Source organism: Taudactylus pleione, unplaced genomic scaffold (assembly GCF_031769625.1).
Source record: "Taudactylus pleione unplaced genomic scaffold, aTauple2 ptg000259l, whole genome shotgun sequence".
Taxonomy (NCBI): domain Eukaryota; kingdom Metazoa; phylum Chordata; class Amphibia; order Anura; family Myobatrachidae; genus Taudactylus; species Taudactylus pleione.
In genome coordinates, this window is record NW_028284661.1 from 2,253,436 (window position 1) to 2,275,114 (window position 21,679).

At 42.9% G+C, this 21,679-nt stretch overlaps 1 protein-coding gene across 1 annotated transcript in view; it reads right to left on the bottom strand.

The window, feature by feature from the left end:
- ROS1 (ROS proto-oncogene 1, receptor tyrosine kinase) overlaps positions 1-21,679 on the bottom strand; it is a 335,661-nt gene that overhangs the window by 101,320 nt on the left and 212,662 nt on the right. Inside the window, exons 35-37 of the mRNA XM_088481008.1 lie at positions 14,959-15,023; positions 13,946-14,082; positions 11,464-11,554 (exon numbers count right to left, since the gene is read on the bottom strand). Coding sequence (XP_088337134.1) covers positions 11,464-11,554; positions 13,946-14,082; positions 14,959-15,023 — 293 coding nt within the window. The remainder of the gene's footprint in view (positions 1-11,463; positions 11,555-13,945; positions 14,083-14,958; positions 15,024-21,679) is intronic.

Consider the following 21,679-nt stretch of genomic DNA (forward strand, 5'->3'; position numbering starts at 1 on the left):
TATGTATTTACGGGTCTAAATCATACATTTACTAATAGATGATTTGTGTGATTTACGGGAGTATTTACTGAAAGTCGATTTGGGTAGATACTTTGTTCGATGTTGTGCCGATTTTTGGTCGATTTTGTGTTCCAGGGTCTAAATCACACCGATGGACTGAGGATCATGGAAAAGTGTGCATGAAGTTGATGTTTTGAATAATCTCTCTACAAATGTGCTTTTGGGAACTGATTTAGGCAGAATGAGTTCTGAGTATATAACTGATTGTAATGTCATTGATGATGCTGTGGGGCACACTAACCCTATTTCTGCACAGGTACCCCAGAATGATCAGAGAAAAATGTGTTCAATTGTATCTAATAATGATTTTATTCATTCTGTTGCTTTGGAAAATAGTCATGTTGACTCACAAGTTTCAGGGTCTGATGGAAAGAATTGTGTGTAAATATACCTGAAGTAGAAAAGCCTAGGATGTCAGTACTTGCTGTACTGTACTTGCTAATAATGGCCATGACCACCCTGTTTGTGCAGTGGTTACCAGACAGCAAGCAGAAGAGATTAAATCCTCCACATTAACCTCTGAGGGGATGGGTAGTGAATTGTAAGCAGAAGGAGACACTTACACAGATTCCTCCACTCTCACCACACTTCCTGCAGACCCTGCCACACATGCACTCCCCCTCCCTCTATCCAGACACTGACCAGCAAGTTCAATGTTAGGCTTTCCAGTTTTCACAGAGGGAAAAAGTACAAGTGCACAACTCCAACATTACTAATTATATATATTACACTTTGTAATAAAATTTTACAATAAATAAATAGAGGTTTTAGCATAATCATGGCCATGGTTATGGGCCTACCCACCGCTTACAGGTAACCTCTGAGGGTAGATCCCTAACATACTGGGGTTGAAATCCAGAGCACAGGACACCGCCAAACCAGCCAAGCTGGGCTGGTTTGAGGGTGCGGATCTACTTCAGGGTATTGCTAATCGGCTAGAGGTACTAGAAGCCTCTCTATGGCAATTAGCCCAATTTCTTCAAGATATGTCGCTTTGTCAGGACGCTCTGCAAGCCTCCCTTGTTGTGGTGAATATTCCTGCCGCTACCAATCAGCAACCCACTCTGGTTGTTACTGCTTCAGTTGCTTCACCGCATCTTCATTTACCAGCTCCAAGTAAGTTCGATGGAAGCACTAAGGTGTGCCGCCGATTCCTCAAACAATGTGACGTCCATTTTACCCTGCAACCATCGAATTTCCATACCTCTAAATCTAAGGTCGTCTACATTGTGTCCCTCCTGTCTGGTTCCACTTTAGACTGGGTCTCCCTACTCTGGGAGAGGTCGGATCCAATCCTGGACAATTACACTGACTTTTTGGCATCCTTTCAGAGGACATTTGATGAACCGGGTAGAATGACATCTGCCTCCATTGAGATCATTTGTCTCCACCAAGGGAATCATCCAGTTAGCCAATACATTATCCAGTTGCAAACTTTGGCTTCAGAATTGAAATGGAACAAGGAAGTGTCGGCCTTTTGGAACGGTCTCTCGGATCGTCTAAAGGATGACCTTGCCACTCGAGACGTTCCTACAAATTTAAATGAGATTATTTCCTTTTGTAATAAAGTGGACTTGCGTTATCGTGAGAGACAACTTGAGAGAAATAAGGGGGATCGTTTCAGGTTTCCAGCTACCAATCCTCTTGTTACATCCTCACCAAAACCTGTGAAGAATCCATGCAGATCAACCGGGCCCGTCTCACTGTTGAGGAACGGCAAAGGCGCCGCCACAAGAACCTCTCTGTGTACTGTGGAGAGACTGGTCATCTAGTTACTTCCCGTTCTCGTCGTCTGGGAAACTTCCGATCCTAACTGGCACAAGAGACACCAGGTTGGTCTCCAACTAAGAATGAATCAGCTATACCCATTTCTTTGGAATTAAGACAAGGGTCTCAAATTGTTTTTTCTCTCCTTAATTCAGGGGCTGCTGAAAACTTTATCCCCACAGAACTCGTCAAATATCTTCATATTCCTGTTAAAGCTCTCGACCATATCATCACCATGTTGGCAGTAGATGGCAGTCAAATTATTAATGGAACTGTGTCCTTACAAACCCAAGCAGTTCAAGGTCATGTCGGGGTTCTTCATACAGAACTCATGAATTTTTTGGTTATACCTAAAGCTTCTCATGGAATTATTCTGGGGTATCCATGGTTATGTAAACATAACCCCAGAATCGATTGGAATTCTATGAAAGTTTTGTCCTGGGATGATTCCTGTCATGTTTCCTGTCTGCCTTGTATAAAACCTATTAAAAAAATTAAAATTCCAGAAAATTTGCAGATTCCTACCCACTATATTAGATTTAGCGATGTGTTCTGTGAAACTGGGACTGACGCTTTACCTCTGCATCGAGATTGGTATTGTCCCATTGAGCTGATTCCAGGCAAAATTCCTCCCCGAAGTCGTACATACAAGAAAATCTTCAAAAGAGTTTCATCCGCCCTTCCACTTCTCCTGCAGGTGTCAGTTTCTTTTTTGTATCTAAGAAGGCAGGGGACTCTGACCCTGCCTCGACTATTGTGGCTTGAATGACATTACGGTGAAAATTCAATATCCCTTGCCCCTTATCACCGAATTGTTCGACCAAGTCAAAGGAGCCAAAGTGTTTTCAAAATTAGATCTGAGAAGAGCGTACAATCCCAATAGAATACGTTCAGGCGTTGAATGGAAAACCGCCTTCAACACTCGGGATGGACATTTTGAGTATTTAGTGATGCCCTTGGGCCTCTGCAATGCACCCGCTGTCTTTCAGAATTTTGTGAATTAAATATTCAGAGATCTACTGTACATATCTGTAGTTGAATGACATCCTGATATTTTCTTCTACCCTCGAGAAACATCGTTCACATGTAAAGGAGGTCTTGTCTTGCCTGAAGAAAAATCATCTATACAGCAAGCTGGAAAAGTGTGTATTCGAGGTACCCTCCATTCCGTTTTTAGGACATGTAATTTCTGGTTCTGGGTTAGAAATGGATCCCAAGAAGGTACAAGCCATTTTGGATTGGTCTTGTCCTAACTCATTAAAAGCCGTACAAAGATTCTTGGGATTCACAAATTATTACAGAAGATTCATAAAATAATTTTATACTGTAGTGGCTCCCATTTCGGCTTTGACCCGCAAAGACGCTATTCCCTCTCAGTGACCTCCTGAAGCTGAGACAGCTTTCCAAATGCTGAAACAGGCCTTCATTTCCGCCCTCATCTTGAGACAAGCTGATGTCAACAGTCCTTTTTTCTTGGAGGTAGATGTTTCGTCTATAGCTGTGGGGGCTGTGTTATCACAAAAGTTTGAGGATAACAGGATCCATCCTTGTGGATACTTCTCTAAAAAAAATTACCATCGAGAAACAAGAATTATTGGTGGTCAAATTAGCTTTCATTGAATGGCATTATCTCCTTGAGGGAGCTAAATTTCCCATCACTGTGTATAAGGATCATCAGAACCTACTATTTTTAAAGAACATCCAGTGCCTCAGTTCACGTTTGGCTCGATGGGCAATGTTCTTTTCCCGATATAACTTTACTTTAACTTTCCGACCAGGATCTCTGAATCAAAATGCTGATGTTCTTTCACGTTCCTTTTCCGAAAATCTCCCCGAAGATCTTAAAGAGACTACGGTTCTAGAGTCAAAAATGTTTGCTACCATCCAGATACAGCCACCTCCTGGGAAAAAACTTTTGTGGCTCCAGCTCTGCATAAACGACTCCTCACCCAGGCACATACTTCTTGTTTTTCTAGATGGGCATTCACAAGACTCTGGAACTCTTACAGCATTTCTACTGGTGGCCTGCCATGAAGTCTGAGATTACAGAATTAATTTCTTCCTGCACTCCATGCGCACAACATAAGATGTCTAGACAAGCTCCAGCAGGAGATCTGATGCCTCTATCCATTCCGACCCGTCCCTGGTCTCATTTGTCTTTGGACTTTGTAACAGATTTACCCATCTCCAATGACTATACCACCATTTGGGTTGTGATTGATTGATTCTCAAAAATGGTACATTACATTCCCCTCAAAAAATTACCTTCAGCCTCCGTTTTGGCTCGACCCTTTGTTCTTCACATATTCCACCTACATGGACTTCTTACTGAGATCGTTTCGGACCGAGAAGTTCAGTTTGTGGACAAATTTTAGAGGGCTTTGTGTTCTGTTCTACAGGTCAAGTTAAAATCATCCTCAAACCAACGGATTTACTGAAAGAGTTAATCAGGACCTCAAAATCTTTTTGAGGATTTATATGTCATCATCTCAGGATAATTGGTCTGATTCTCTACCTTGGGTGGAATTCGCACACAATAGCTCCTATCACTCTTCTATGGGACAAACCCCATTCATGATAGTCTACAGTCTTCATCTCATGGTTCCTGAATTTAAGGATCTGCCAGTTTTTGATGTTCCAGCCGTGACCTTAACATTGCAAAATTTTTCACAAATTTGAACTCAAGTTCATTCCTCTCTTCTAAAGACATCTCACTGATACAAGTTAGGGGCAGATAGGAAGAGAAGGGCCATCCCCAGTATGAAGGTGGGAGACCAAGTATGGCTGTCTACTTGTAATTTACGACTCAGAGTTCCTTCAATGAAGTTCGCACCTTGCTTTATTGGTCCTTTTTCCATCACTGAGGTCATCAATCCTGTTTCTTACAAGGTAAAACTTCCTTCTTATATCTAAATACCAAATTCTTTCCATATCTCTCTGTTAAAATCATTAATCCTCAATCGATTCTTCAAAGTTTTACCTCAATCTCCTAAAATGCAGACGGAAAGAGGAGTGGAATTCGAGATTAAACAAATTTTAGACTCTAGGTACCTTCTAGATTGGAGAGATTACGGTCCTGAAGAATGGTCTTGGGTAAAAGCAGAAGATGTCCATGCACCTCCTTTAATTCGCAGACCTTACCTGTCCGGGCACTCTGGCGGGGTCCTTTCAGTGGAGGTGCTGGCTTCTGGAGGTAGGGCTGGTACAGGTGACCTGTTAAGGAGGTAGGCAGGATAGCTGGCTGGTGGTTTGACTGGCAGTGCTACAGCGCTGCTGACTACTGGGTGCCGCCATCTTGGATTTTCAACAAGTGACCTGGTCGAGCCAATCCAGTCACAGCATCTTCCTGGGAGTCCTAGCAACCAATCCTGCACCTTCTCATGGTACTGGAGGTCCTTTAGTTGCCAGTGCAACATTATACATAGCGTAAGCTATGTGCTAGTTCCTGTGCTCTCTTTACCTCAGTGCTTTGCTGCAGTCCTATCCATAGTCTGCCTTCCACCCAGTTCAGTCTCGGTTCCAGCCTTAGCACCTTGGGTTCCAGTTACTGTGTGTACCGTCCTGCTTGCCTACCCAGCTGGAGGTCTTACCATCCCCAGGATTCAAGTGTTCCCTCCGGATTCCAGTTCCAGTGTTCGATATACCCCATGCTTTCCTCATTATACTACGGTCTGTGTTTCCTCCATCATACTTCTCATTCATGAATAACACCCCCCTAAGGCCGGTTTTATTTCAGTACCAGCAATCCGCTCTAGAGGACATCACTTGTTTCCACTCAAGATCAAGTTCAAATCAAGTTGTGACAAGTTGTAACTTGCCTGAGGATGAACAGGAACCAGACCCCTTGTTGGATTTACTAGCTGCTCCAAAGAACAGGGGATCCCTAGCAGACACTCAAAGTAGTGAGGAGCTGTAATAAGTGCAGCTGTCTCAGCTAAGTATGACATTAATGCCATACCAGCCCAGTTTCACAGGAAAGCCAGGGAAAACACACCTAGTTACACATCACGTGGACACAGGTATCCAGATACCCCATAAGACAACCAGCATATCATGTTTCCCTGACAGTGCTGGAAAAATGAAGAGTAACATTGAGGAAATGTTGCACTTAGGGGCAATTCAAAAATCCCACAGCTCCTGGACTGCCCCAGTGGTGCTGATCCCGGAGAAATGTAAAGACACTCGGTCCTGTGTGTAGTATAGATTATTAAATGCTTGCACTGTCTTTTATGCCTATCCTATGCCCAGGATAAATTCATTGCTGGATCAGCTTGCCCAGGCATGCTATATCACTTTTATGGATATCAGTGGAAGGTTACTGGCAGATCCCTTTGACACCTGAGGCCCAGAAGCGATGATTTTATCACCCCATTTGGGCTATAAGAGTGTCTGGTCATGGCCTTTGGAATGAAAAATGCCCCTGCATCCTTCCAGCACCATTCTATGAACTGCTAGAGGGCCAGGATGGACATGCTGTTGCCAACTTAGATGACATTGCAGTGTTCTGCTAGACCTGAGAGGAAAACCTGATCTATCTGTGTAGTGTGCTAGACCGAATCACTGGGACAGGCCTGACTATCAAAACTGAGAACTACCAAATTGGAATGCTTGAGGTGTAGTATTTCTGGCACCAAGTTGGGGGAGGTACCTTCCTTTCATTGCCAGAACAGGTAGGCTATTACAATGGGGCCTACACCTAAGACAAAAAAACAAGTCATGTTTTTTTGGAGGACTATTGGGTACTACCAAAAGTTTGTACCCCATTGCAGCACACTAGCAAAAACCCTGACAGACTTAACAAAAAAGAAGTTATCTCAGATGGTGACTTAGACATTGCTTTGAAATCTGCCCTGGTCCAAAACTCCTGTACTGCATGCCCGGATTTCAAATGGAGGTTTATAGTGCAGACTGATTTTTCAAACTATGGGCTGAGAACTGTGCTCAGCCAGGTAACTGAACAAGAGCAAGAGCAACCTAAATTTTTTCTAAAACTGCTCCTCAGAGAGGTGGCCTGTCATAGTAGATAAAGTGTTCAGCCATAGTGTGGGCCCTGCAGAAATTTCACTGTGATTATAGACCACAATCCTCTTAAACTGGTTACACATTTGACCAATTGTCATCCAATCCAAAGTCAGACCAAGCAGTTAGTCAGACATTGGTAGTGTGTACTGGCACAATCCGCTGCAGTACCACAGTCCTACCATTCGTGCTACTCTTTAATGTGCATCTACTCTATTGTGTTTCACTCAGTCTGGCCAAGTGTTGTCTGTGATCCTACTAGCCTGGTTGATTGCCTGAATTTGCAGTTATGGGCTGCACCTGTGATCACCTAATGTAAACCTGCTCCTCAGTGCTTCCTGTGCCAGTTTGGTGTCAGGAACCCTGTGTTTTGACTTTTTGTGTTTTAGACTCCTTGTGATTGGAACACAAGGTCAGTTTTTCTTGTGCCTGTTAGCAGTGTTTACTGGAATACTTACATTAGCTTCTGTGTTTGGACTCATGCAATAACTCCTGTTTTTGGACTCATGTGTTATATCCTGGATATAATATTCAATTTGCTTTATGTGTTCTGCAGTACTAGCCTACTTAAGTACCTACTTATTTTTTTGCACTACCCTGTGTGTCAATAAATATTACTATTTATTTATATAACCAGTTTTGGAATTGATCCCAGCAAAGCTTATTCACACAGTAAATGTCACATGTATGCGCACAAGACCTCTGATTTCATCCAATCTGGGTTATCTGGTATTGTCAAAATATTATAAATCCTTCTGAAAAATCAGGAGATCAGTAGGATTGTATGAATAGCTTCATCTGGAAGTGGACCCCTGGAGGATATGAGAAGTGTATACCCAGCTTTATTTGGCTGAACAGGGTATCTGCAGATAAAGGAAATCTTCTAAAATGGAGCATAACCCAACAATAATATACATTATCATCCAGGACAGAAAGGATATTGAACATGGCAATGCCAATGGACTCTCCAGGCATGGTGAAAGTGTGATGACAGGTGAGCAGGAGAAACTGTAATGTGGGTCACTGTTCCACTTGCCACCTTCTGAAGGGGAAGATGTTGTGATTATATTATGGCTCGATCACAAGATATTAGACCACATGTAACCATTTGTGTTTTTTAAGTGAATTTCTTTTAATTACCAGTATGGTGAACTGCAATTGAACTTTTAGGTGATTTACTCAGTCACTTTACAAATACAGGGCCTACGTCAGACCCGCTCGCGAGTGCTGAGCGCTCGCAAATGGGTCGATGTTAGCCCAGTGCGCATGCGCACAACGGAGGCGGCTCTGTCGTGTGCATGCGCGAGACCCGGATAGCGACGGCTAAGCCGTCACTATGGGTCTCGTACCAAAGGGGGCGTGCTGTCGATGGTGAGTGACAGCACGCCCCCTTTGGTGGGCGTGCCGGCGGCATGGCTGCCCAGATGGAGGCGTTCCTGTGGGAACACCTACCATCTGGGGCCGGCCCCACTGACATCACAAGTGATGTCAATGGGATTGCCTTCGGCTCTGATAGAGCCAAAAGCACTCCAGGGCTTGCGGCAACGAGACCCTACCACAAGGGTCTCATCGCAAGCCTGATGGTTGCGATGGTCTTGACCATCGCGACCAACTACCTGGCCGCTCACTATAGCTGTGGGTGGTCACCCACAGCTATACGAGCGGCCAGGAGGCCACTTTTGAAATTCAGAGGGACGGCCCTGATTCAGAGCGAGCGCTCTGTCAGAGCATCCGGCTCTGAATCAGGGCCACAGATCTGTCCTGGCACATCTTGCTGCAGTCATGCCAAACAGACCCTCTGGGTGCGCCAGGTATCTTTTTTGCATCCTTTTTTTGCCAAAAAGGCATCTAAGTCAGAGTGGACTGCAACTAGGATCCACCAGGACACTGTGCTATTTAATTTGATATGCAACACTTGTATATCTATTTGCAACTGAGTCTCTAAATCAGCATACAAAGAGCTACGATGCAGTGGGCGCTGCATTTTTCCACACCAAGGTCTATTGTGCTTTGTATACAGACTCAGTTGCACACAGAGATACAAGTGTTGCATAGCAAATTAATTAGCACAGTCTCCTGGTGCATATTAGTTGCATCGCATTGCAACTAAAACACATTTTTGACAAAAAAAAAAACCTCCAGACACTAGCAGGGTTGCATAAGACCTGGCGGCTCACTCACACTGGGCATGTCACACTGCATGGCATATTGAGGATAAATGTAGGAGGACACATCTGTCTTTGGTTTCTTTCCACTGATAATTTGGGAGACAGGATTTCAGGCAAACATAGGGAGATGTTCAGATGAGGGAACAGATAACAGTTTATGGGAAGGTCATAAAGTTTTGTATGGTGACATTTGTTACTAGTATGTCAATGTTCACATGACATGTTAATCTACTCCCTTGAAGATCTGAAATATCACAGACCCTGATCCTCTATCTGTTATGAGTGCCTGTCATGACATTGAACTTACAGAACTCACTTGCCAAGTGCTTCACTTATAAAAGTCCCTTTTTCCAGAACTACGATATTTCACTAGTACATAGCAGTTGCCAGGACATCAACTCTATTGAAAACAACAAGCCAGATCCTCAGGATAGCAATGACAATTTACACTGAAGAATATGCTTTTCGGTTTTCCCAATAGCACTGATATATGTTTTGCTGACATTTCATAAAGCACAGATTTTCATTAAAAATAGAGAATAAATGACAAATAACAGATTTTCTGAATGCAAATATAAATGCTTGTAGAAAAAAATACTCAACAGTTATTTACAATAGCACATGTATTTTCCACAGTAAAGAATTAATGGAAAGTAAAAAGTTTTCTGAATGCACAGGTAAATGCCTTGTATAGAAATACTACACAGATCTGTCAACTAGCCCAAGTATTTCCCACAACAGAGAATTGATGGAAAGTAACAGGTTTTCTGAATGCACAGGTGATTGCCTTGTAGAGAAACACAGAGTAGTTCTTTCATATTGCAAGTATTTTCCACAGCAGAGAATTGCTAACAGATAATGGATTTTCTGAACAGCACAAGTGCTTTACACTGCAGCAAGTTATTGAGTAGATCTTCAGAGTACTCCAGATTAGTTGCACTGTAGTGAATTGCTAAACAGTTCTTTTCAATAGGTACAAATAATTTGCACTGTATCAAGATACTTAGCAGATCTTTAGAAGAACCCAGGGGTATCTTCAACAGGTTACATGCTTTCCAAATGATGCAGGCAGATAAACTTCATTGAGCAGCTCAGAGTAGGAATCCATGTATGCATCAAGGCAAGACAGAATCAGACTGATTACAACCCACAACAGAGTGTCCAGACAGACTCCCTATAATAGCTGAACATCCAATCAGCCCCCAAAAAACCAAGCAAGGCTCTGACCCATGCTGCAGCAATCATGAGTCAGAATGAAGCCGAGCATGATGAGACCTAGTCTGCACAGATGACTGGTTGCCAGGAGACTGATTGATGTTCACAGAACTAACCTACCCATGATCTACTAAGTTGTGCATTTTCCAATTTCTTACAATATCAAAGACCACACACACACACATGAAAATAATGTTGCATTGACAAGCAGGATCTTGGCTAATTTGCATTGACACAGAAAGCCAAGGAAAGAAGGAGGCTGTGTAACCACCCAGATTGGAGTAAATCCCATATCCCACAGGCAGAGTGATGTAAAATAGTTGGGATTCAATATGACATTTGTAATTTCTTCTTGCGTCTCCCCCCAGATTCATGTAAGTGAAACTGTTCATTGTTTTTCCTTTTTTGTTTATAAGAAAACTACTTGCCTAAGACTATCTTTGTTTTCATTTTTGTTAATTGTTTTTGTATATACTTTAAGCATTGTGAGTATCTTTCTCATATTAAACTTTGTTTAATAAGATTTGTCTCTGTGATTCTTATAGGATCCATTTTGCCTATGTATACATCTAATTCATGCTACATATTTGTGCTACAGGTTACTATTTGGGTAAAAATAACTTAGATTTAGTTGTAGGGAGAACTAAGGCTTCCTATTTGTAGCAAATAGCTCCTAAAACAACCTTAGTGGTGAAAGAAACTGAGAATTAACAGTGAGTGGGAGAGATACTAGGGAGTGTAATAATTTCTGTAAACAGACCAGGTGGTTTATTAATGCTTTGTCATACTTAGGTCATGCAGGCTCAAATGAGTGCTGATTTTGACAAAGTTACAGACAGTGGTTAAAGATTGGAGTATCTTGGAACAGGGTACATGATAGTGCATATATACAATGAAAAAAAATTCAGCATGTGTGTGCAATCGTTGGGCATCACTAGGCCCCTCCAAGATTTATTTATCCTGTTCATAACCTGTTCATAAAACAATCCGCTCTTTCCAATTTGGCCATAATGTGTGACAAAACTAGGTACAGGTTCAGATATTTTAAGATTAGATCAGCTACTTGCAACAATGTTTTCACTGCAAAGGTTCATAAGTAGTGAACAAAATCATAACAAAAGTCTGACTTATTTTTCCTTATTTGTTCTGATTATCTGAGTGCCTTACAAAAAACAATTAAACCATTTAATTGAAATTATTTTAAATTTAGTTAACAGAATTTAATTTACTATACCTGTGTACAAAATGCATTTTCTCAAGATAGGCACATCCGCTGCAAATATCCAGTGACATTTCTAGAAGATCCATGGTTGACAGCAATGCATCTTGAAACTTAAAAAAAGCATTAAATCTAGGAACATCAACCACACGTTCCTTTTCAAAGACCAATTTGAAAATATACAAATACCAGTTTTCCATGGCTGCCTCTACATGAGATTCTGTAGTATCTAGGTTTTGTTGAGCTTGTTACCACTAAGCTTTGGGCATCATGACACCACTAGAACCTACTTATTTACAGTAACTCTATTTACACATGAATCTAACGCAAACTACAAATACAGTTTGGGTGTGGTATGCCTACGGCAAGCCAACGGATCAAATCCTAGTGGATCAAATACTGACAGTGAAAGACAGAAGAGTTAAAATGCCAAACGGGGCTCGTAAGTACCCTAACCCTCTCCTCTCCCCATCCTAACCCTAGCCCTCCCTTATTGGTGCCTAACCCAAAGACCCCCAGGGTGGTGCCTAACCATATGACCCCTAGTGTGGTGCCTAACTCTAAGACTCTCAGGGTGGTGCCTAACCCTAAGACTTCCAGGGTGGCGTCTAACCCTTAGACTCCGGGGGTGGTGCCTAACCCTAAAACTCCCTTTGTGGTGCCTAACCCTAAGACCCCCAGGGTGGGGCCTAATCCTAAAACCCCCCTGTGATGCCTAAACCTAACCCCCCCACCACGGCTAAGTGGAGAGGGGGTTAGGTTTCCCTGATAAACTACGATTGGGATAATGGCTAGTCGGATTTCGGAGAGTAGATTCTGTTAGGTGTCGGGATTAGACGTCGGTATCGTGACTCCTTTCGGTCTTTAGCCATCGATATTATGCAAACGCAAGCCTGTTGGGATGAATTAAACTTCATTTCAGGGGTGTGTATAAATTAGCATCATCCTTTGCAGCAAGAGAGCTCTTTGTGTGTCAGGAGAGCTGCAGTGTTAGAGACAGGTCAGACTGGACTTACAAGCTGCATGGCTGTTCGGGATGAAGTCAGGAAGCGACGGTCGAAATGCCGACTGCTGGCTTCCCAACTGTCTAATACCAGCAGGGGTCTAATGACAGACATCGAGATCCCGACACCTGTCATTTTACCTATGCTGGGAGCCTGATGTCTGGCATGCCGATCGAAGGTAAGCCGGGCGCCGGGTGCGGACAGCCGCAGCATAGGTTAGGGGCTCCCGGGGGGACTTAGGGTTAGGTTTAGGCTAGGGGAAGGGGGGGTTAGGTTTAGGCCCTTCCAGTGGGGATTAGGGAAACGCACTTGGGGGGAGGTTAGGGCAGGCACACCTAAGGGAGGGTTAGTGTTATGGGGGATTAGATTAGTAAATAGTTTAAATACTTACCTGTCGGGATCTTGACTGTCGTCTTCCAGCGTTGGGATTCAAACCGCAGGACATGCGGCGGTATTCCATACCGATCCTGGCTGATCAACCTGCGTTGATGTTACCGATATTTGGTCTGTTGTACATCGTCGGACAGATATGAGAAGGGCAGCAGTGGCCGTCCCTATGCTCAGCTGTACATTGGAAGGAATTTTAAATATTTTGGCAACTGCGATCCATAAGAGATTGCAGTTGTGATTGTATTAGCATAAATCTCGGAATTAGACCCAAAGGTACAGAAACTATCAGGATCTGTCTTTGATGAGATTACTCATTAATTGTTGGTATTGTTCCATTGTGGGAACTAGCTGTACTGAGCATAGTTTTTGTGACTTTAATTCTGTTTAACTTTTATTCTGGTGTCTAAACAAGGATATCTCTCCTCTTTTAAGCAGGTTATTACATTTTCTATGTACACAGCTATATATTTATGCATGCTTTCATTTGTTTGTAATGTATTTGACAGGGTATTTATCAAAGCTTGAAGAGAAATAAAATTGTGAGAGATAAAGTACCAACCAATCAGCTCCTGTCATTTTTCAAACACTGCCTGTAAAATGTACATTAGAAGCTGATTGTTTAGTACTTTTTCTATAACAATTTTATCTCTCTCCAAACTTTGATAAATACCAAGTGCTAATAAAATTTTAGTTTAGCTTTTCTCACCCTCAAGAGTTCTTTCCTGTCTTTCCATTAAATAACCATTTGAATATACAACTGGTATAAAAAAAAACAAAAGACAGAACTGCCTGAAGCAGAATAGGATGCCTGAGGCAGTAATTGTAATGTTGTCATTATTATAAATTGTATCAATTAAATTATTACATAAAATTACCTTAACTTTTTATTTATTATATTGTTTTATTTAATTGTGTAATACATAGTTACTAAATGTAAATATTATAACTTTAATTATTAATACAATAGTCTACATGCTAGAAACTATTAATTTAAACTTTTGCAGAAATAATTATAAATTATGCAGACAGTAGACAGCTTTAGTTTTCCTCATTATACTATAGTCACAAAACTATACCAAATTAATGGAATATATTACTTGCACTTACAAAAGTATTTGCTCGAGCTCCTCGCAAGTATGAAAGCAGATCCCCGCCATCCATTAATTCCAGGATAATATACTGAGGCTCATTAAAAAGGCAAACTCCAAGTAGCTTCAGAATGTTAGGATGGTGAAACTGACTGGATACAAAATTATAATCAGACCATTATGTGATCAACTATGAGTGGCAGTAATCATTAGAATTACAGAATATTACTAAAATGAATTGGTAAATGAATGTATTATAGAAACTAGTATAACAGCATTTACTGGGTCACATCAGTCTCAGCGCCATGCTCAGCCCCACCTCCACCTACTCTCTCTGCTGTCCACCCATTGTGGTCCCATATCACCCCCTCCTGTGCTTATAGCTGCTCCCCCCCACACCCCCACCCCATGGCTCCATCATGAACCCCCAACCCAATATGTGACTTCTTCATGACCATAAACCCCCTGCCACGGCTCCATTGTGACCTCCACTCCCATACGTACCCCAGCCGCCAGTCTATTTCTTCTTCGTAGTCTGTACCATCTTCCTCACTCGCAATGGAAGCAGTTTGGGTGTGTGCCCAGGATCTAATACACACGTATTGTGGACAGGGGACAGCCTTACACAATTATTATATAGATTTATTTAATACTTTCCTTTCCTGGACAATTCTAGAAAAAATAATCATTTATACGGTCTAGTAAAAAGCCATATCTATAGCTATAGAGCAGGAAGTTCACTCGGGCTTGCGGGAACAGAGACCCTACCACAAGGGTCTCCTTGCTAGCCCGATGGTCGCGATAATCGCGACCATCGCCAGGCCGCTCGCAAAAGCTGTGGGTGGTCACCCACAGCTATGTGAGCGGCCTGGAGGCAGATTTTTTTTTTTTTTTTTTTAAATCCACCCTGATTCAGAGCAAGCGCCTCTGAATCAGGCCCATAATACGCATTGTGAAAGCTAATCATGATATTTGGAAGACTTAATTTAATGAGTCACTTGAAATGATTATGATATAAGTTATAATACCTCATCAAGTGTGCTTCCTTCAGGAACTCCACTTTTTCAATGTCGGTTGCATCACTCTTTAAAGTCTGTTCAACAGAGAAAATATATTCAGTAGATAGCAAAAATCACATAATACATTCATATGATTGTGAACCAGGGTCTGATTCAGAGATTTATGCAATGCCAATACTTCCGGAAATTGAACGATTTTTAGCAATTGCGCATGTGTGAAAGCCGTACTGCACATTCGCAGTGATTGGTTTGTGATTACACTCGCACAGAGGATTCACTCGCAAAGTGAGTGACTGGTAGTCAGCGTTTGGGGGGCTTAAAGGGGGGTAAGTCAGGTAAACGCAGGCATGTCAGGACTGTTTAAACGCCATTTCATGGGTATGCATAAACTAGCCATTGCAATCTCCTGGCAGTATGAGAGCTCTCTGCCTGTCAGAAGAGAAACTGCGTTTGAGACAGGTCAGACTTGACTCAGAAGCTGCTTTTCTGCCCGATCTGCGTTGATGTTACCGATGTTTACGCTATTGTATGTCGTCGGACGGATATGAGAAGGCAGCAATGGGTGTCCCTATGCTCGGCTAAACTTTGGAAGACATTAGCATATTTTTGCAATTGCGATCTGTGAGTTACTTCAGTTGAGATTGCATTAGAATAAATCTCTGAATCAGGCCCACAGTATGAATTTCAATGTAAATTTTAAGTTTAGGTAACACGAATAAATATGTACACATAAATACACATGACCTAGAACTCATATTAATAAATAATATGAAGCAGTATCACATTAGATAACACACTTAGTGAATACTTTATAGACTTATAATTGCAATTAAAAATGGGATATTATGATCCTCATAAAGTGTTGGATACATTTCAGCCAAATATGCAGATCTGCACCAGGTTGGCATTAGTCCACCCCTGCATATGTGGCCTGCACAAGTTGCACATGGGAAGAGCAAAAAATAAACGGGACACATTCGCTGGTATTCCACTGGTGAAGTCAACCGGCACCGCACTCTGGGCCGGATTTATTACCGATCGCAACTACGATTACACATGCAGATCAGCCATTTGTTGCGTTCTGCGTATGCATCGCATTGCACGTGCGCGAACCAGCCATTGCGATCGGGTGACTACGCAGACCCATCGCAGAGTGATTGGCTGGAAGTGCCATTTGTGGTAGGTGACAGAGTGATGGTCAACAAAATGCAGGCATGCCAGTACGTTAGAACGCCATTGCAGGGGCATGCATAAATAATCCACTGTGATGCCATATGCAGCTTAAGTACTCATAGCATGAGACAAGGTTAGCAGTTCCTGAGTAAGGTCAGAGCTTGTGCAAGTGTGCGTAAGGCTGCGATGGTACTCAATGTTACCAATGGTTTTGCTAAGGATTACGGATGTGTGTAAGGTAAAGTGGGCGTTCTTGTGTTGTGCTGTGATGATGGCATAGCGATCGCAATGGATTAGCATACTATTGCAGTAAGACTGCGTCCGTAATCGCTATTGCAATCCATAATGAATCAGGCCCTCTGTTACATAAACCCCATAATATGGCAATGACAACGCTGTGAAGGCAAAATACAGGCTGTACATAGATTTTAGTCATGTTTGGAGATTTAAAGCACACAATGGATGCATTTTTATAAAAAAAACCTGTGGGTCTCATTCAGACCCGCTCGCGAGCACAGGACGCTCGCAAGTGGGTCGATGTTACCCCAATGTGCATGCGCACGATGGAGGGAGCTCCGTCATGCGCATGCGCGAGACCCGGACAGCGACAGCCAAGCTGTCGCTCAGGGTCTCGCACCAAAGGGGGTGTGCTGTCGATGGTGACTGACAGCACGCCCCCTTTGGTGGGCGTGCCGGGGGCGTGGCTGCCAGACGGAGGCGTTCCCATCACTAGTGATGTCAGTGGGAGTGATTTTGGCTCTGATAGAGCCAAAATCACTCCAGGGCTTGCGGCCACGAGACCCTACCGCAGGGTCTCGTCGCAAGCATGATGGACCCACAGCTACAGCTATACCAAACATCATGTGGTAACCCACAGCTATGCGAGCGTCCAAAAGGCCGCTCCACATTTAAATAGGACGGCCCTGATTCAGAGTGAGCGCTCTGGTCAGAGTGTCCGGCTCTGAATCAGGGCCTGTGGGCCTGATTCAGAGCCGGACGCTCTGACCAGAGCGCTCGCTCTGAATCAGGGCCCTCCTACCTAAAAATGGAGCGGCCTCTTGGACGCTTGCATAGCTGTGGGTTACCACCCACAGCTTATATGAGCGTCCATGATGATGGTCGCGATGGTCAAGACCATCGTGACCATCGGGCTTGCGACGAGACCCTGCGGTAGGGTCTCGATGCCGCAAGCCCTAGAGTGCTTTCGGCTCAAACAGAGCCAAAATCACTCCCATGGGAACGCCTCCGTCTGGCAGCCACGCCCCCGGCACGCCCACCAAAGGGGGTGTGCTGTCAATCAACATCGACAGCACGCCCTCTTTGGTGCGAGACCCGGAGCGACAGATTGACTTTCGCTATGCGGGTCTCGCGCATGCGCACGACGGAGCTCCCTCCGTCGTGCGCATGCGCATTAGGGCACCATCGACAAGCTTGCGAGCGTCCTACGCTCGCGAGCGGGTATGAATTAGGCCCAGTGTCCACAGAAAAATTAAATATACTATTTTTGAACGCTTACAGTACTATGATGTACAGTAGAGGATTATGTACCTGGACCCTCAATTTCATTTTGTTTTTGAGAATAGGAGTATTTCCATGAACCATGGATTTGTTGCAGCAATTTATTGTTCTTAAGAATCTTGTGGTAAAACTGCACACCGGATAGTAGTATAAAATGAGTATTCACTATTAGACTGGCCCCCTGCTGTGTCAATGTCTAATCTAGTTTTCGCATCTGTCCATAGTGAGTTCATAAGTGAAAATACACATTCTACTGAAAGTTAGTTGCTGGAAGTGACAATACATATTCCACCATAGTTAAAACACGGAAACATCAATTCATTCCTTAATGAATGTTTTGAAAAGATGAACCGAATTATCTTCTAAGGATAAACTGCCTTCTGAATTAGAAGTCCATTTCTCCCAATTTGATTTAAGACACCTTTCAACTATTCATACTGGCCAAAATATTGTTCTTCATCAATAGTAATGGAAGAAATTTGCTGAACAACTGCTAAAGATGATCTAGCACCAGACCAACTAATTTTTCCTTTGAGGTTACTCCTTGCCATTAAAAATGGCCTCATTCCTCTGTAGGATTTAGAGCTACCCACTTTTCAATATAGTTCATGCATGCATTGTAAATCTCGTCACACTGGCTATGAAAACATTCTTTGGTTAAGTCCCCTCATCATGCAATTGTGTAGCAGTGAGTGTGTTTCTGTGGGCAGAAAATGCTCTTCTTTTAAGTCACAAATTTTCTCAACAAGGTTGTTGAGAATGGCTATTAGTTCTATAGCAGTCATTTTCTCATTCTCTAATTGCGTAATGCAATTGTGGAACACTTTGAGCTGGCACTGTAGGAATGTAAGCCACAACATGGAAGTGTTGGATGCAAATACATTTTTCAGGACTTTGGGACATGTTGCTTGGGAAAGGAACTAAGATATTAGAGCATTAAAGATAGATATTATTCTGTGAATTCCTGGAGACAAAGACAACCACTTTATTTTTGAAATTCATAAAATGTCTTTGTACTGTACACCAGCATAAATTTCAAAACTTTTGTAGACTTGCCACATGGACAGTAAATATATGAAAATATCTTACATACATTTGATTTTACATCAGCTGGTAACACACCACTGGCACTTTGTATATTGCTGTGTAAAATGTGAGCTACACACCCCATTCCAAAAATGTTCCTTTTAAATGTGATTTTAGTTTCGCAAAAACAAAGTTTGGTGTTGGTGTTTACATTATCTGCAGATAATGCTATTATTTTACCTGTCAGTTTGTGTTTGTTCAGAACTTTAATAATCAAACCTGTAATCAGTTCAGAAGTTTCTCCCTAAAGATTAGTATAGTGAATAATTGTCACCATGATACCTACACCTGGCACAAAGTAGCGAACAAGTACAGGAATTAACTTAATGACCTTATGATTGGAACTGTCTATCATAACAGATACAAATGGTACATCCTCCAGTTCACAAATAATTAACAACAAGGTCTCTTGATTTGTGCCAGGCACATGTAAATGAATTTTTTCCAAAGAATTCCCTTACAATTTCTGAGGTGCAGTTCATTGAATTGATACTACGATTATGCTTTACCTTATTGAAAGCCATAGTTTCCTCATATGCTGCCAATTTATAGGACTTATTATTAGAGATGAGTGGTTCGGATTTGGAGGAATCCAAACCGCTCCGAACAGGTAGAATCCGAGTACGCCCGAGCTCAAGCTCGCGTGCTCCCATCTGACTCGGGTTCCACCTCGAGGCCGAACATCACACTGCCGACGTCAGATTCTCGCCAGACTTGGGTGACGTTCAGCCTTGACAAAAGGCGCAGCGCCTGGGACTCGGTGCCATTTCACACTGCGCAGAGCTGAGCTCTGCATACAACTTAGTTAGGACGGAGAGAGGGAGTGTGGACTGGCGGGGGCTGATCAGAGGCACACACAGCACACTGATGTACGCTGCGCTTACTCTGGTGTATTAGCCTGGCTCTGTACTATTCAGTGGACATTTTTTGTGCTATACTCTAATTTTGATATAAGCCCTCTGTGTATAGAAGCACTGTGACTAATTGGGCCTTAGACCACTGTATACAAGCACTGTGACTTCTTGGGCATAAGCCCTCTGTGTGACAAACTCCGTAACTGCTTGGGCATTAGCCCTCTGTATACAAACAAGCACTGTGACTTCTTGGGCATAAGCCCTCTGTGTATAAATTTAAAATAAAGTAAAATAAAGTAAAAGCACCGTGACTTCTTGGGCATAAGCCCTCTGTGTATAAAAGCATAAAAGCATTGTGACTAATTGGGCCTTAGCCCTCTGTATATAAGCACCGTGACTTCTTGGGCATAAGCCCTCTGTGTATAAAAGCATAGTGACTAATTGGGCCTTAGCCCTCTGTATATAAGCACCATGACTTCTTGGGCATAAGCCCTCTGTGTATAAATTTAAAATAAAGTAAAAGCACCCTGACTTCCTGGGCATAAGCCCTCTGTGTTTAAAATCACCGTGACTCCTTGGTCTGTAGCCCTCTGTGTATACAAGCATTGTAACTCCTTGGGCTTTAGCCCACTGTACATACAAGCACCGTGACTCCTTGGGCAGTAGCGCTCTGTATATAAAAGCATCATGACTCCTTGGGCCTTAGACCTCTGTGTAAACAAGCACCGTGACTCCTTGGGCCTTAGCCCTCTGTGTGTCCATAACACACAAGTACTGTGACTCAGTAGTGAGTGGCAATGATTCATATATGTGCTTTAAACTGCGGTGTCTGTCGCTTAGTAACCAGCCAGCTCACTGCAGCCTTTAGCCAATAAAGGTGAAAACAATATTGTGAGCTGTGAGGTGGTCTAAAATAATTGTAAATGACTGGAAATTAATGTTATTGGGGTTAATAATACTCTAGGAACAAAATAAGCCCAAATTATGTGATTTTAGCTTTTTTGTAAATTTTTGTAAAAAAATCCAAATCCAAATCCAAAGCCAGTCACGGCAGGTTTGGCAAATCCAAAGCCGGATGATGGATCAGAACCAAATCTAAATCCAGCAAAAATGGTCCGGAGCACATACCTACTTATTATTCAAGTCTGTGTTTCTTTGTTTGAATAAGATACACAGGGGTTTTTAGAAGTGGAGATGTTTCCCACAGCAACAAATCAGATTCTAGCTATTATCTTCTAGAAGACGCTAGATAAATGTTAAGTATAATCTGATTTGTTGCTATAGGCAACAGCATCACTTCTAAAACCCGCACTTTAATATATATACCCCATAATGCGGATGCCGTCAGGAAGCAGACGGTCGCAATGCCGACCGCTGGCTTCCCGACTGTTTAATCCCGGCAAGGTACAAATGACAAGTGTCGAAAGGCACTTGTGGGGGAGGTTGGGGTTAGGCACCCCTAAAAGAGGATTGGGGGTAAAAAAAAGGTTAGTTAAAAAAGGTTAGTTAATACTTACCTTTTGTAGCTTCACCTCTGCCGGGCTTCCACTGTTGGGAGCTACGGCTGGCAGTAAATCATACTGATTCCCCATAATGTCCAATTGAAAACACAGCACTGCACATCGAGCATAACACTGTTTCATTGTTTCATAGCAGGGGCTGCGTGCGATCATGCAGAATGCAGAATTAGCCCCTATGACTATTAAAGAATGTAGTCAGCATCCTGGCATGCGGGATGTCAATGGTCTAAATACCAGCACCGGAATCCCGATGACTGGCATCCCGAAGGTACAGATGTGTCATCTTGCATCTTTGCTGATCGCACTGCATACATGTGTATGCATCGCGCCATGTGATTAGCCACAACCACGTGTGGCACGCTACCCCATGCTACGTGCTGTGTTTGCACTGTGCAATCCCATTCGCAGGTGTACGACTCACACCATGCGTGGCGCGATTTGCTGCTTAAGCGGCAAAAATGCAAGAGGACATATCTGTCAGTATCAGGAGTTAGGGGAGGGTTAGGTTTAGGGCTAGGAGTTAGGGGTTAGGCACTAGGGGGTTTAGGGTGTGAAGAAGGGGAGGTTAGGTTTAGTCAC